At 48.4% G+C, this 15432-nt stretch overlaps 2 protein-coding genes across 2 annotated transcripts in view; one reads left to right on the top strand and one right to left on the bottom strand.

The window, feature by feature from the left end:
• Window positions 1-1303: 1303 nt before the first annotated feature.
• LOC124009423 (capping protein, Arp2/3 and myosin-I linker protein 3-like) lies at window positions 1304-6097 on the bottom strand. Its single transcript, XM_046321238.1, has 6 exons — window positions 6064-6097; window positions 5657-5732; window positions 2085-2160; window positions 1854-1942; window positions 1564-1658; window positions 1304-1317 (listed from the first exon to the last, which is right to left on the bottom strand). Exons 1-6 carry the CDS (start codon window positions 6095-6097, stop codon window positions 1304-1306), a joined length of 384 nt encoding a protein of 127 aa, XP_046177194.1.
• Window positions 6098-6363: 266 nt separating this feature from the next.
• The window catches only part of LOC124009424 (capping protein, Arp2/3 and myosin-I linker protein 3-like), a 42298-nt gene continuing 33229 nt past the window's right edge, over window positions 6364-15432 (top strand). Inside the window, exons 1-6 of the mRNA XM_046321239.1 lie at window positions 6364-6394; window positions 6924-6994; window positions 8384-8457; window positions 11966-12041; window positions 12184-12272; window positions 12469-12564. Of these exons, the coding sequence (XP_046177195.1) occupies window positions 6364-6394; window positions 6924-6994; window positions 8384-8457; window positions 11966-12041; window positions 12184-12272; window positions 12469-12564 (437 nt within the window). The remainder of the gene's footprint in view (window positions 6395-6923; window positions 6995-8383; window positions 8458-11965; window positions 12042-12183; window positions 12273-12468; window positions 12565-15432) is intronic.

Here is a 15432-nt window from a genome sequence, read left to right on the forward strand (position 1 = left end):
TAACTATGCCACTTTGTTTACTTTGTCTACACACTCATCTCATATGTATATACTGTACTCGATACCATCTACTGTATGCTGCTCTGTACCATCACTCATTCATATATCCTTATGTACATGTTCCTTATCCCCTTACACTGTGTATAAGACAGTAGTTTTGGAATTGTTAGTTAGATTACTTGTTGGTTATCACTGCATTGTCGGAACTAGAAGCACAAGCATTTCGCTACACTCGCATTAACATCTGCTAACCATGTGTATGTGACAAATAAAATTAGATTTGATTTGATTTGACCGGTGGAAATGTGTCCTTTGGTCTGGAGTCCAAATGGGAGATTCTTGGTTCCAACCCCCATGTCTTTGTGAGACGTTGTGTGGGTGAACGGATGATCTCTGCATGTGTATTTCACACCATAAAGCATGGAAGAGGAGGTGTTATGTGTGGGGGTGTCTTGCTGGTGACACTGTCTGTGATTTATTTAGAATTCAAGGCACACTTAACCAGCATGGCTACCACAGCATTCTGCAGCAATACGATATCCCATCTGGTTTGGGCTTAGTGGGACTATCATTTGTTTTTGAACCGGACAATGAACCACACACCTCCAGACTGTGTAAGGGCTATTTTACCAAAAAGGAGAGTGATGGAGTGCTGCATCAGATGGCCTGGTCGCCACAATCCCGCAACCTCAACCAAATTGAGATGATTTGGGATGAGCCTATTTATTGCCTATCCTTACTTCATTTGCACATACTGTACAGATTTTTCTATTGTGTTATTGACTGTACGTTTGTGTATCCCATGTGTTGTTGTTTTTGTCACACCGCTTTGTTTTATCTTGGCCAGGACGCAGTTGTAAATGAGAACTGGTTCTCAACTGGCCTACCTGGTTAAATAAAGGTGAAATAAAAAATAAAATAAATAAAAGCGTGAAGGAAAAGCAGCCAAGAAGTGCTCAGCATATGTGGGAACTCCTTCAAGACTGTTGGAAAAGCATTCCAGGTGATGCTGGTTGAGAGAATGCCAAGAGTGTGCAAAGCTGTCATCAAGGCAAAGGGTAGCTACTTTGAAGAATCTTGTATAACACTTTTTTGGTTACTACATGATTCCTTTATGTGTTATTTCATAGTTTTAAAGTCTTCACTATTATTCTACAATGTAGAAAATAGTAAAAATAAAATCAAAACCCTTGAATGAGTAGGTTTTCTAAAACTTTGATTGGTAGTGTGTACATGGTCAGCAAAATCAACACATACACATATGCGCACACATACGCATAATCTATGCACACAAAAAGCTAATCTAGTACACGGCGTCTACAGGCACACAGTGATGTGAGTGGGAGTGACAGGTGTCAGAAAGGCACATTCTGATGTACTAATGAGAGTTCTTGGCACGCAGACAACCCTGACTCACAATGGAGGACACACACACACACACTCTCTCTCTCTGCAGAGTAAACAGCAAACACTGAGAAAGATGCACCCAGACTGACATTCACACACATTACTGATGGTGAAAAAGAGTGAATGAGTAACAGAGTGTCTCTGAGGCTCCTGTACCTTGGTTGTCCAGGGGGTTGTGGGCCAGGTTGAGTGAGTGGATCACAGAGGCAGGGTTTTCAGACAGAGCTGTCGCCATTTTCTGAGGGAAATCTCTAAAAGAAGAAAGAAGATGGATTAAATATTGTTTTGATGCTTGCTGTGAGACATTATACATCAGAGTATGTCTGAGTCATGGTAGAGAAACATCTAAAGTCAGGAGTGAAGTCAGAATGGCAAGACAAGAATAAGACAGATAAAAGGAGATGAAAGAGAGAAATGACATTTCAGGAGGATGGGAGGAGTCTCACGATTTGAGGCCAGCGTTCTCCAGAGTGAGTTCTTCCAGACTGCTGGACTTACTGACGGTGTGAAGGACCTGCTCCACCACCTCTGACCCCTGGGGTGACACAGAGAGAGACTGTTACATGAACAGGCCCAGCTCCTGTTCTAACCAACTAGGAAAGAATGAAAACCTGGTAGCCTTGTCTAAACACAGACTGCATATCACATGCAATCAGTAATGTAGAGTGGATAGTTACAATGCGCATGTCTTTGCAGTAGAGTTTGGTGAACCAAGTGTTGTACGCCATGGAAGCAACCATCACCGCCAGGTCCCTGAAATGGACACACACAAACACACACAATTTCAGCCTTAGATTTAAAAAAATGAAATAATACATTCCTACAGCCAAACAAAAAAAATTATCCAGCAAAACTATTCATCAGAGAGAGCCCTAGGGATGGATTGAGAAATGATGTATGATTCTCCAGCACATTCTCCCTGTTGGGGTGGTGGGAAAGAGCGAGATAGATCTAAACTGATAGCGAAGGAAGGAGAGAGGGCAGAGAGGAGGATCGATGGGTTGACTGAGGGAGGCCAGGTCAGTGGATTACTCAGTGTGAGGTTCCACAGAGCCATGTTTTGATCCTAGCCAACGGCCTAAAACCGTTTTATCCTGCCCAACACACCATGTGTCCAGTAGGAAGGAGAGACAGGGGGATGCAGGGAGATAGACACACAGGGGGACAGAGGGAGAGAGAGACAAGGTGATGGAGGGCGAGAGACAGAGGGAAAGCGAGGTGATGGAGGAAGCGAGTGAGACAGAGGGAAGAGGGGAGAGAGAGACAGAGGGACAGAAGGAGAGAGACACAGGGACGAAGGGAGAGAGACAGGGAGGGAGACGGGGAAAGAGGGAGAGAGACAGGGAGAGAGACGGCGCGAGAGACAGGGGGACGGTGGGCGAGAGACAGTTGGACGGAGGGCGAGAGACAGTGGGACGGAGGGCGAGAGACAGTTGGATGGAAGGAAAGAGGCTGAGAGTGAGAGAGGAAGCAGCAAACAGGGGGACGGAGGGCGAGAGAGACAGGGGGACGGAGGGAGAGAGACAGTTGGATGGAAGGACAGAGGCTGAGAGTGAGAGAGGAAGTGGCGGAGAGAGGAAGCAGCAAACAGGGGGACGGAGGAGAGAGAGACAGGGGGACGGAGGGAAAGTGAGAGAGACAGAGGAAAGAGGGAGAGAGAGAGACAGAGGGACAGAAGGAGAGAGACACAGGGACGAAGGGGAGAAACAGGGAGGGAGACGGGGGAAAGAGGAGAGAGACAGGGGGACGGAGGGCGAGAGACAGGGGGACGGAGGGCGAGAGACAGTGGGACGGAGGGCGAGAGACAGTGGGACGCAGGGGAGAGACAGTGGGACGCAGGGGGAGAGACAGTGGGGACGCAGGGGAGAGACAGGGGGACTGGTGTGAGAGACAAGGGGACGGAGGGCGAGAGACAGGGGGACGGGGGCGAGACAGGGGACGGGGGCGAGAGACAGGGGGACGGGGGCGAGAGACAGGGGGACGGGGGCGAGAGACAGGGGACGGAGGGCGAGACAAGGGACGGAGGGCGAGAGACAGGGGACGGAGGGCGAGAGACAGGGGACGGAGGGCGAGAGACAGGGGGACGGAGGGCGAGAGACAGGGGGACGGAGCGCGAGAGACAGGGGACGGAGGGAGAGACAGGGGGACGGAGGGCAAGAGACAGGGGACGGAGGGCAAGAGACAGGGGACGGAGGGCAAGAGACAGGGGACGGAGGGCAAGAGACAGGGGACGGAGGGCGAGAGACAGGGGGACGGAGGGCGAGAGACAGGGGGACGGAGGGCAAGAGACAGGGGACAGAGGGCAAGAGACAGGGGGACAGAGGGCAAGAGACAGGGGGACGGAGGGCAGAGACAGGGGGACGGAAGGAAAGAGGCTGAGAGTGAGAGAGAGAAAGTGGCAGAGAGAGGAAGCAGCAAACAGAGACCAACAGAGAGAAAGTGCAACAGATTACGAGAGATAGAGCTCTTTAAGGGAAATGCACTCAATTACATTAGGGGCCAGTCCAGTGTATGGCTGAGGGCTGTGTTCTCAATTCACATGCCATCATGGAGAGGACTTCCCTCTGGCTGGCCAAATGATGTGTGTGTGGTATGCGTGTGTACACTCCACAACCTCTCCCAATGCTCCCCACCAGCCAACAGCAGCACCATCTTACCCTTGGTTACTGGCACGATTTCCCTGAATCAAACAATTCCATTAAAAGGGTGAGCTTCTCTTCTAGTCCATGTCTATGAGCTCTATCTAACCCCTTGGGGCCTGTAGGGCACGAGAGCATGACAGACTGCCAGCTATAATCCAGAGATACACACACACAGGAACCAGGTTTAGCTGTGGGGGTGAAGTTTGAACCCCCTGGGCTATTCCTGCAGGGCCAGACAGGCAGCAGAGAGAGAAAGGTGTACACAGGAAGAATGAAATGAAATACAGTAGAAGAGTACAGCAGTCAGCAGACAAAGCATGGTGTCGGAGGCTGTAACTGTAGAAGGCAGAAATCAGAAGACATTGGGGGAATGTGAAATGACAGCCCAGAGTGATGCACCACAAATGCCTCCTGGTAGGGAGACGGGGAAGTCGGACAGTCAGAGGGTCAACCTACAGGACGTGCTGGAACTAGAGCACCTGGCAGTCACTTCATAGGACTACAGTCAAGTCTCAAATCACCTGCATATTATTCTCATGTCATATTCACATCACAGAAAAGGTGGTGTATTTGTTATGCTGCCAAAGCAGCAGCTGCTCTTCGTGGGGTCCAGCAAAATGAAGGCAGTTTATACAATTTTAAAGACATTACAATACATTCACAGACTTCACAACACACTGTTGTACTCCACCACTACCACATATCTACAGTAATAAATCCATGTGTATGTATAGTGCGTACGTTATCGTGTGTGTGTGTGTGTGTTGCTTCACAGTCCCGCTGTTCCATAAGGTTAAAAAAAGTGTTTTAAATGTAATTACCTGATGTTAGAACAGTTAGAACAGAACAGGTGGTGTACCTGCTGTCCAGGGTTACAGAACCTTACAGGTGGTGTACCTGCTGTCCAGGGTTACAGAACCTTACAGGTGGTGTACCTGCTGTCCAGGGTTACAGAACCTTACAGGTGGTGTACCTGCTGTCCAGGGTTACAGAACCTTACAGGTGGTGTACCTGCTGTCCAGGGTTACAGAACCGTACAGGTGGTGTACCTGCTGTCCAGGGTTACAGAACCTTACAGGTGGTGTACCTGCTGTCCAGGGTTACAGAACCTTACAGGTGGTGAACCTGCTGTCCAGGGTTACAGAACCTTACAGGTGGTGAACCTGCTGTCAGGGTTACAGAACCTTACAGGTGGTGTACCTGCTGTCAGGGTTACTGAACCTTACAGGTGGTGTACCTGCTGTCAGGGTTACAGAACCTTACAGGTGGTGAACCTGCTGTCCAGGGTTACAGAACCTACGGGTGGTGTACCTGCTGTCCAGGGTTACAGAACCTTTACAGGTGGTGAACCTGCTGTCCAGGTTACAGAACCTTACAGGTCGTGAACCTGCTGTCCAGGGTTAGGGTTATAGAACAGGTGGTGTAGCTGCTGTCAGGGTTACAGAACATTACAGGTGTACCTGCTGTCCAGGGTTACAGAACATTACAGGTGGTGTACCTGCTGTCCAGAGTTACAGAACATTACAGGTGGTGTACCTGCTATCCCGGGTTACAGAACAGGTGGTGTACCTGCTGTCCAGGGTTACAGAACAGAACAAGTGGTGTACCTGCTGTCCAGGTGGCTGAAGTCCAACAGGTTGAACTCCCTGTTGTCTTGAGAGTGATAGATGGGTGTCCCACATCCTGAGCGAGAGAGAGAGAAGCAGGTTACAAATGCTGTATGATGATGCCAGCGACACCATAATACAGCCCCATTAACTTCTTGGTGACAGGGGGCAGTATTTTCACGTCCGGATGAAACGCATGCCCAAATTCAACTGCCTCCTACTCATCCCCAGAAGATCACCAGAAGATATGCATATCATTAGTAGATTTGCATAGACAATACTCTGAAGTTTCTAAAACTGTTTGAATCATGTCTGTGAGTATAACAGAACTTATGTAGCAGGAGAAACCCTGAGGAAAAAAACTATTTTCAATGGGATTTCATTGGGAATCTAGATTTATAAGGGACCTTCTTCCAGTTTCCTTCCACTGGATGTCACCATTCTTTAGAAATTGGCTAAGGTTTTTCCTTTGTGTGTAATGAAGAAGTAGCCCTGTTCAAAACGAGGGTCACTTCCAAGTGTACTGTTGTTAGAGGCGTGACCAGAAAGGTAGCGTCAGTTTGTTTTTCTTCCTGTATTGAACACAGACCATCCTGTCTTCAATTTGATCGATTATTTACTTTAAAAAATATCTAAAGTGGTATTACAAAAGTAGTTTAAATGTTTTGGCAAAGTTTACAGGTAACATTTTGAGATATTTTCTAGTCATGTTGCGTGTTGGAGGGTTGAACCTGCAGGGTTGAAATATCTTTCTCTTTTGTTGACGGCGGTGCTATCCTCAGATAATAGCATAATTTGCTTTGTGAAAAAGCCCTTTTGAAATCTGACATGTTGCCTGGATTCACAGCATGTAGCTTTAATTTGGTATCTTACATGTGTGATTTCATGAAAGTTAGATTTTTATAGTAATTTATTTGAATTTGGCGCTCTGCATTTTCTCTAGATTTTGGCCAAAGTGGGACGCTAGCCCACATATCCCAGAGAGATTAATTTAATTCATCCGGGTCACTCACTCACTCACTCACTCACTCAATCTGTTCAGTCAGTGACACTTTTTAAATTCACCTCGAGCATAATTGTATTCATTCATGAATTAATGAATCTATGACTGTATCTGATCAGTTATGATTTTAATCTATTTTAACTGAAGTTCTTTCATGATGTTGTCTTTAATCTCACCTCAATATTTACTTCCCCCCCTCTTGTTCTGTTTCTCTTTCATCTCTTGCCACTTCTCCTTTTCCTCTCCTCACTTTTGCTCTCTCAGGCGGTTTCTCTGAGACCTACGCAGCTCTGTGTGACTATAATGGCATCGGCTGTAAGGAGGAAGTGCAGTGGGTAAGAATACCACTCTGTGGGCCTCCCAAGTGGCGTAGTGTTCTAAGGCGTCGCAGTGTTGCGGCATCACAATAGTCTTGGGTTCGATCCCAGGCTGTGTCACAACCGGAAGTGACTGGGAGTCTCATATGGTGGCACACAATTGGCCCAGCATCGTCCGGGTTTGGGGAGGGTTTGGCCGGGGGGGCTTTGCTTGGTTCATCGCGTTCTAGCGACTCCTTGTGGTGGGCTGGGCGCCTGCAGGCTGACTTCAGTCGTCAGTTGAACAGCGATTCATCTGACACATTGGTGAAGCTGGCTTCCGGTTTACAGTAAGCGAGCAGGTGTTAAGAAGCGCGGCTTGCAGCGATGAGACAAGATCGTAATCATGAAATTGGGGGGGGGAACATTTTGAAGACAAAAAAAGAAAAATAGAATACCACTCTGTACCACATCCACAATACATCCACCGGATGTAGTACTCAATTAACCTCTCTGGGATATGTGGGCTAGCGTCCCACTTGGCCAAAATCTAGAGAAAATGCAGAGCGCCAAATTCAAATAAATTACTATAAAAATCTAACTTTCATGAAATCACACATGTAAGATACCAAATTAAAGCTACATGTGCTGTGAATCCAGGCAACATGTCAGATTTCAAAAGGGCTTTTCGGCGAAAGCAAATGATGCTATTATCTGAGGATAGCACCGCCGTCAACAAAAGAGAGAAAACATATTTCAACCCTGCAGGTTCAACCCTCCAACTTGCGCAACATGACTAGAAAATATCTCAAATGTTACCTGTAAACTTTGCCAAAACATTTCAAACTACTTTTGTAATACCACTTTAGATATTTTTTAAAGTAAATAATCGATCAAATTGAAGACAGGATGGTCTGTGTTCAATACAGGAAGAAAACAAACTGACGCTACCTTTCTGGTCACGCGCCTCTAACAACAGTACACTTGAAGTGACCCTCGTTTTGAACAGGGCTACTTCTTCATTACACAAAGGAAAAACCTTAGCCAATTTCTAAAGAATGGTGACATCCAGTGGAAGCGGTAGGAACTGGAAGAAGGTCCCTTATAAATCTAGATTCCCAATGAAATCCCATTGAAAATAGTTTTTTTCCTCAGGGTTTCTCCTGCTACATAAGTTCTGTTATACTCACAGACATGATTCAAACAGTTTTAGAAACTTCAGAGTATTGTCTATGCAAATCTACTAATGATATGCATATCTTCTGGTGATCTTCTGGGGATGAGTAGGAGGCAGTTGAATTTGGGCATGCGTTTCATCCGGACGTGAAAATACTGCCCCCTGTCACCAAGAAGTTAATGGAGTTGTATTATGGTGTCGCTGGCATCATCATACAGCATTTGTAACCTGCTTCTCTCTCTCTCGCTCAGGATGTGGACACCATCTATCACTCTCAAGACAACAGGGAGTTCAACCTGTTGGACTTCAGCCACCTGGACAGCAGGTACACCACTTGTTCTGTTCTGTAACCCTGGACAGCAGGTACACCACCTGTTCTGTAACCCGGGATAGCAGGTACACCACCTGTAATGTTCTGTAACTCTGGACAGCAGGTACACCACCTGTAATGTTCTGTAACTCTGGACAGCAGGTACACCACCTGTAATGTTCTGTAACCCTGGACAGCAGCTACACCACCTGTTCTATAACCCTAACCCTGGACAGCAGGTTCACCACCTGTAAGGTTCTGTAACCCTGGACAGCAGGTTCACCACCTGTAAGGTTCTGTAACCCTGGACAGCAGGTACACCACCCGTAAGGTTCTGTAACCCTGGACAGCAGGTTCACCACCTGTAAGGTTCTGTAACCCTGGACAGCAGGTACACCACCTGTAAGGTTCAGTAACCCTGGACAGCAGGTACACCACCTGTAAGGTTCTGTAACCCTGGACAGCAGGTTCACCACCTGTAAGGTTCTGTAACCCTGGACAGCAGGTTCACCACCTGTAAGGTTCTGTAACCCTGGACAGCAGGTACACCACCTGTAAGGTTCTGTAACCCTGGACAGCAGGTACACCACCTGTAAGGTTCTGTAACCCTGGACAGCAGGTACACCACCTGTAAGGTTCTGTAACCCTGGACAGCAGGTACACCACCAGGTTCCAGGTACACCACCTGTAAGGTTCTGTAACCCTGGACAGCAGGTACACCACCTGTAAGGTTCTGTAACCCTGGACAGCAGGTACACCACCTGTTCTGTTCTAACTGTTCTAACATCAGGTAATTACATTTAAAACACTTTTTTTAACCTTATGGAACAGCGGGACTGTGAAGCAACACACACACACACACACGATAACGTACGCACTATACATACACATGGATTTATTACTGTAGATATGTGGTAGTGGTGGAGTACAACAGTGTGTTGTGAAGTCTGTGAATGTATTGTAATGTCTTTAAAATTGTATAAACTGCCTTCATTTTGCTGGACCCCACGAAGAGCAGCTGCTGCTTTGGCAGCATAACAAATACACCACCTTTTCTGTGATGTGAATATGACATGAGAATAATATGCAGGTGATTTGAGACTTGACTGTAGTCCTATGAAGTGACTGCCAGGTGCTCTAGTTCCAGCACGTCCTGTAGGTTGACCCTCTGACTGTCCGACTTCCCCGTCTCCCTACCAGGAGGCATTTGTGGTGCATCACTCTGGGCTGTCATTTCACATTCCCCCAATGTCTTCTGATTTCTGCCTTCTACAGTTACAGCCTCCGACACCATGCTTTGTCTGCTGACTGCTGTACTCTTCTACTGTATTTCATTTCATTCTTCCTGTGTACACCTTTCTCTCTCTGCTGCCTGTCTGGCCCTGCAGGAATAGCCCAGGGGGTTCAAACTTCACCCCCACAGCTAAACCTGGTTCCTGTGTGTGTGTATCTCTGGATTATAGCTGGCAGTCTGTCATGCTCTCGTGCCCTACAGGCCCCAAGGGGTTAGATAGAGCTCATAGACATGGACTAGAAGAGAAGCTCACCCTTTTAATGGAATTGTTTGATTCAGGGAAATCGTGCCAGTAACCAAGGGTAAGATGGTGCTGCTGTTGGCTGGTGGGGAGCATTGGGAGAGGTTGTGGAGTGTACACACACGCATACCACACACATCATTTGGCCAGCCAGAGGGAAGTCCTCTCCATGATGGCATGTGAATTGAGAACACAGCCCTCAGCCATACACTGGACTGGCCCCTAATGTAATTGAGTGCATTTCCCTTAAAGAGCTCTATCTCTCGTAATCTGTTGCACTTTCTCTCTGTTGGTCTCTGTTTGCTGCTTCCTCTCTCTGCCACTTTCTCTCTCACTCTCAGCCTCTTTCCTTCCGTCCCCCTGTCTCTTGCCCTCCGTCCCCCTGTCTCTTGCCCTCTGTCCCCCTGTCTCTTGCCCTCTGTCCCCCTGTCTCTTGCCCTCCGTCCCCCTGTCTCTCGCCCTCCGTCCCCCTGTCTCTCGCCCTCCGTCCCCTGTCTCTTGCCCTCCGTCCCCCTGTCTCTTGCCCTCCGTCCCCCTGTCTCTTGCCCTCCGTCCCCCTGTCTCTTGCCCTCCGTCCCCCTGTCTCTCTCCCTCCGTCCCCTGTCTCTCGCGCTCCGTCCCCCTGTCTCTCGCCCTCCGTCCCCCTGTCTCTCGCCCTCCGTCCCCCTGTCTCTCGCCCTCCGTCCCCTGTCTCTCGCCCTCCGTCCCCTTGTCTCTCGCCCTCCGTCCCCCTGTCTCTCGCCCCCGTCCCCCTGTCTCTCGCCCCCGTCCCCCTGTCTCTCGCGCCCCCGTCCCCCTGTCTCTCGCCCCCGCCCCCCCCCCTGTCTCTCGCCCTCCGTCCCCTGTCTCTCACCCCCGTCCCCTGTCTCTCCCCCTGCGTCCCCACTGTCTCTCCCCCTCCGTCCCACTGTCTCTCCCCCTGCGTCCCACTGTCTCTCGCCCTCCGTCCCACTGTCTCTCGCCCTCCGTCCCCTGTCTCTCGCCCTCCGTCCCCCTGTCTCTCCCTCTTTCCCCGTCTCCCTCCCTGTTTCTCTCCCTTCGTCCCTGTGTCTCTCTCCTTCTGTCCCTCTGTCTCTCTCTCCCCCTCTTTCCCTCTGTCTCTCTCACTTTCCCTCCGTCCCCCTGTCTCTCTCTCCCTCCGTCCCCCTGTTTGCTGCTTCCTCTCTCCGCCACTTCCTCTCTCACTCTCAGCCTCTGTCCTTCCATCCAACTGTCTCTCTCCCTCCGTCCCCCTGTCTCTCTCGCCCTCCGTCCCCCTGTTTGCTGCTTCCTCTCTCACTCTCAGCCTCTTTCCTTCCATCCAACTGTCTCTCGCCCTCCGTCCCACTGTCTCTCGCCCTCCGTCCAACTGTCTCTCGCCCACCGTCCCCCTGTCTCTCGCGCCGTCTCTCTCCCTGTCTCTCTCCCTCTTTCCCCGTCTCCCTCCCTGTCTCTCTCCCTTCGTCCCTGTGTCTCTCTCCTTCTGTCCCTCTGTCTCTCTCTCCCCCTCTTTCCCTCTGTCTCACTCGCTTTCCCTCCATCACCTCGCTTTCCCTCTGTCTCTCGCCCTCCATCACCTTGTCTCTCTCTCCCTCTGTCCCCCTGTGTGTCTATCTCCCTGCATCCCCCTGTCTCTCCTTCCTACTGGACACATGGTGTGTTGGGCAGGATAAAACGGTTTTAGGCCGTTGGCTAGGATCAAAACATGGCTCTGTGGAACCTCACACTGAGTAATCCACTGACCTGGCCTCCCTCAGTCAACCCATCGATCCTCCTCTCTGCCCTCTCTCCTTCCTTCGCTATCAGTTTAGATCTATCTCGCTCTTTCCCACCACCCCAACAGGGAGAATGTGCTGGAGAATCATACATCATTTCTCAATCCATCCCTAGGGCTCTCTCTGATGAATAGTTTTGCTGGATAATTTTTTTTGTTTGGCTGTAGGAATGTATTATTTCATTTTTTAAAATCTAAGGCTGAAATTGTGTGTGTTTGTGTGTGTCCATTTCAGGGACCTGGCGGTGATGGTTGCTTCCATGGCGTACAACACTTGGTTCACCAAACTCTACTGCAAAGACATGCGCATTGTAACTATCCACTCTACATTACTGATTGCATGTGATATGCAGTCTGTGTTTAGACAAGGCTACCAGGTTTTCATTCTTTCCTAGTTGGTTAGAACAGGAGCTGGGCCTGTTCATGTAACAGTCTCTCTCTGTGTCACCCCAGGGGTCAGAGGTGGTGGAGCAGGTCCTTCACACCGTCAGTAAGTCCAGCAGTCTGGAAGAACTCACTCTGGAGAACGCTGGCCTCAAATCGTGAGACTCCTCCCATCCTCCTGAAATGTCATTTCTCTCTTTCATCTCCTCTTTTATCTGTCTTATTCTTGTCTTGCCATTCTGACTTCACTCCTGACTTTAGATGTTTCTCTACCATGACTCAGACATACTCTGATGTATAATGTCTCACAGCAAGCATCAAAACAATATTTAATCCATCTTCTTCTTCTTTTAGAGATTTCCCTCAGAAAATGGCGACAGCTCTGTCTGAAAACCCTGCCTCTGTGATCCACTCACTCAACCTGGCCCACAACCCCCCTGGACAACCAAGGTACAGGAGCCTCAGAGACACTCTGTTACTCATTCACTCTTTTTCACCATCAGTAATGTGTGTGAATGTCAGTCTGGGTGCATCTTTCTCAGTGTTTGCTGTTTACTCTGCAGAGAGAGAGAGTGTGTGTGTGTGTGTCCTCCATTGTGAGTCAGGGTTGTCTGCGTGCCAAGAACTCTCATTAGTACATCAGAATGTGCCTTTCTGACACCTGTCACTCCCACTCACATCACTGTGTGCCTGTAGACGCCGTGTACTAGATTAGCTTTTTGTGTGCATAGATTATGCGTATGTGTGCGCATATGTGTATGTGTTGATTTTGCTGACCATGTACACACTACCAATCAAAGTTTTAGAAAACCTACTCATTCAAGGGTTTTGATTTTATTTTTACTATTTTCTACATTGTAGAATAATAGTGAAGACTTTAAAACTATGAAATAACACATAAAGGAATCATGTAGTAACCAAAAAAGTGTTATACAAGATTCTTCAAAGTAGCTACCCTTTGCCTTGATGACAGCTTTGCACACTCTTGGCATTCTCTCAACCAGCATCACCTGGAATGCTTTTCCAACAGTCTTGAAGGAGTTCCCACATATGCTGAGCACTTCTTGGCTGCTTTTCCTTCACGCTTTTATTTATTTTATTTTTTATTTCACCTTTATTTAACCAGGTAGGCCAGTTGAGAACCAGTTCTCATTTACAACTGCGTCCTGGCCAAGATAAAACAAAGCGGTGTGACAAAAACAACAACACATGGGATACACAAACGTACAGTCAATAACACAATAGAAAAATCTGTACAGTATGTGCAAATGAAGTAAGGATAGGCAATAAATAGGCTCATCCCAAATCATCTCAATTTGGTTGAGGTTGCGGGATTGTGGCGACCAGGCCATCTGATGCAGCACTCCATCACTCTCCTTTTTGGTAAAATAGCCCTTACACAGTCTGGAGGTGTGTGGTTCATTGTCCGGTTCAAAAACAAATGATAGTCCCACTAAGCCCAAACCAGATGGGATATCGTATTGCTGCAGAATGCTGTGGTAGCCATGCTGGTTAAGTGTGCCTTGAATTCTAAATAAATCACAGACAGTGTCACCAGCAAGACACCCCCACACATAACACCTCCTCTTCCATGCTTTATGGTGTGAAATACACATGCAGAGATCATCCGTTCACCCACACAACGTCTCACAAAGACATGGGGGTTGGAACCAAGAATCTCCCATTTGGACTCCAGACCAAAGGACACATTTCCACCGGTCAAATCAAATCAAATCTAATTTTATTTGTCACATACACATGGTTAGCAGGTGTTAATGCGAGTGTAGCGAAATGCTTGTGCTTCTAGTTCCGACAATGCAGTGATAACCAACAAGTAATCTAACTAACAATTCCAAAACTACTGTCTTATACACAGTGTAAGGGGATAAGGAACATGTACATAAGGATATATGAATGAGTGATGGTACAGAGCAGCATACAGTAGATGGTATCGAGTACAGTATATACATATGAGATGAGTGTGTAGACAAAGTAAACAAAGTGGCATAGTTAAAGTGGCTAGTGATACATGTGTTACATAAGGATGCAGTCGATGATGTAGAGTACAGTATATACATATGCATATGAGATGAATAATGTAGGGTAAGTAACATTATATAAGGTAGCATTGTTTAAAGTGGCTAGTGATATATTTACATCATTTCCCATCAATTCCCATTATTAAAATGGCTGGAGTTGGGTCAGTGTCAATGACAGTGTGTTGGCAGCAGCCACTCAGTGTTAGTGGTGGCTGTTTAACAGTCTGATGGCCTTGAGATAGAAGCTGTTTTTCAGTCTCTCGGTCCCAGCTTTGATGCACCTGTACTGACCTCGCCTTCTGGATGATAGCGGGGTGAACAGGCAGTGGTTCGGGTGGTTGATGTCCTTGATGATCTTTATGGCCTTCCTGTAACAACGGGTGGTGTAGGTGTCCTGGAGGGCAGGTAGTTTGCCCCCGGTGATGCGTTGTGCAGTCCTCACTACCCTCTGGAGAGCCTTACGGTTGAGGGCGGAGCAGTTGCCGTACCAGGCGGTGATACAGCCCGCCAGGATGCTCTCGATTGTGCATCTGTAGAAGTTTGTGAGTGCTTTTGGTGACAAGCCGAATTTCTTCAGCCTCCTGAGGTTGAATAGGCGCTGCTGCGCCTTCTTCACGACGCTGTCAGTGTGAGTGGACCAATTCAGTTTGTCTGTGATGTGTATGCCGAGGAACTTAAAACTAGCTACCCTCTCCACTACTGTTCCATCGATGTGGATAGGGGGTGTTCCCTCTGCTGTTTCCTGAAGTCCACAATCATCTCCTTAGTTTTGTTGACGTTGAGTGTGAGGTTATTTTCCTGACACCACACTCCGAGGGCCCTCACCTCCTCCCTGTAGGCCGTCTCGTCGTTGTTGGTAATCAAGCCTACCACTGTTGTGTCGTCCGCAAACTTGATGATTGAGTTGGAGGCGTGCGTGGCCACGCAGTCGTGGGTGAACAGGGAGTACAGGAGAGGGCTCAGAACGCACCCTTGTGGGGCCCCGTGTTGAGGATCAGCGGGGAGGAGATGTTGTTGCCTACCCTCACCACCTGGGGGCGGCCCGTCAGGAAGTCCAGTACCCAGTTGCACAGGGCGGGGTCGAGACCCAGGGTCTCGAGCTTGATGACGAGCTTGGAGGGTACTATGGTGTTGAATGCCGAGCTGTAGTCGATGAACAGCATTCTCACATAGGTATTCCTCTTGTCCAGGTGGGTTAGGGCAGTGTGCAGTGTGGTTGAGATTGCATCGTCTGTGGACCTATTTGGGCGGTAAGCAAATTGGAGTGGGTCTAGGGTGT

This window comes from Oncorhynchus gorbuscha, linkage group LG22 (genome assembly GCF_021184085.1).
Source record: "Oncorhynchus gorbuscha isolate QuinsamMale2020 ecotype Even-year linkage group LG22, OgorEven_v1.0, whole genome shotgun sequence".
In the NCBI taxonomy this organism is placed as follows: Eukaryota; Metazoa; Chordata; class Actinopteri; order Salmoniformes; family Salmonidae; genus Oncorhynchus; species Oncorhynchus gorbuscha.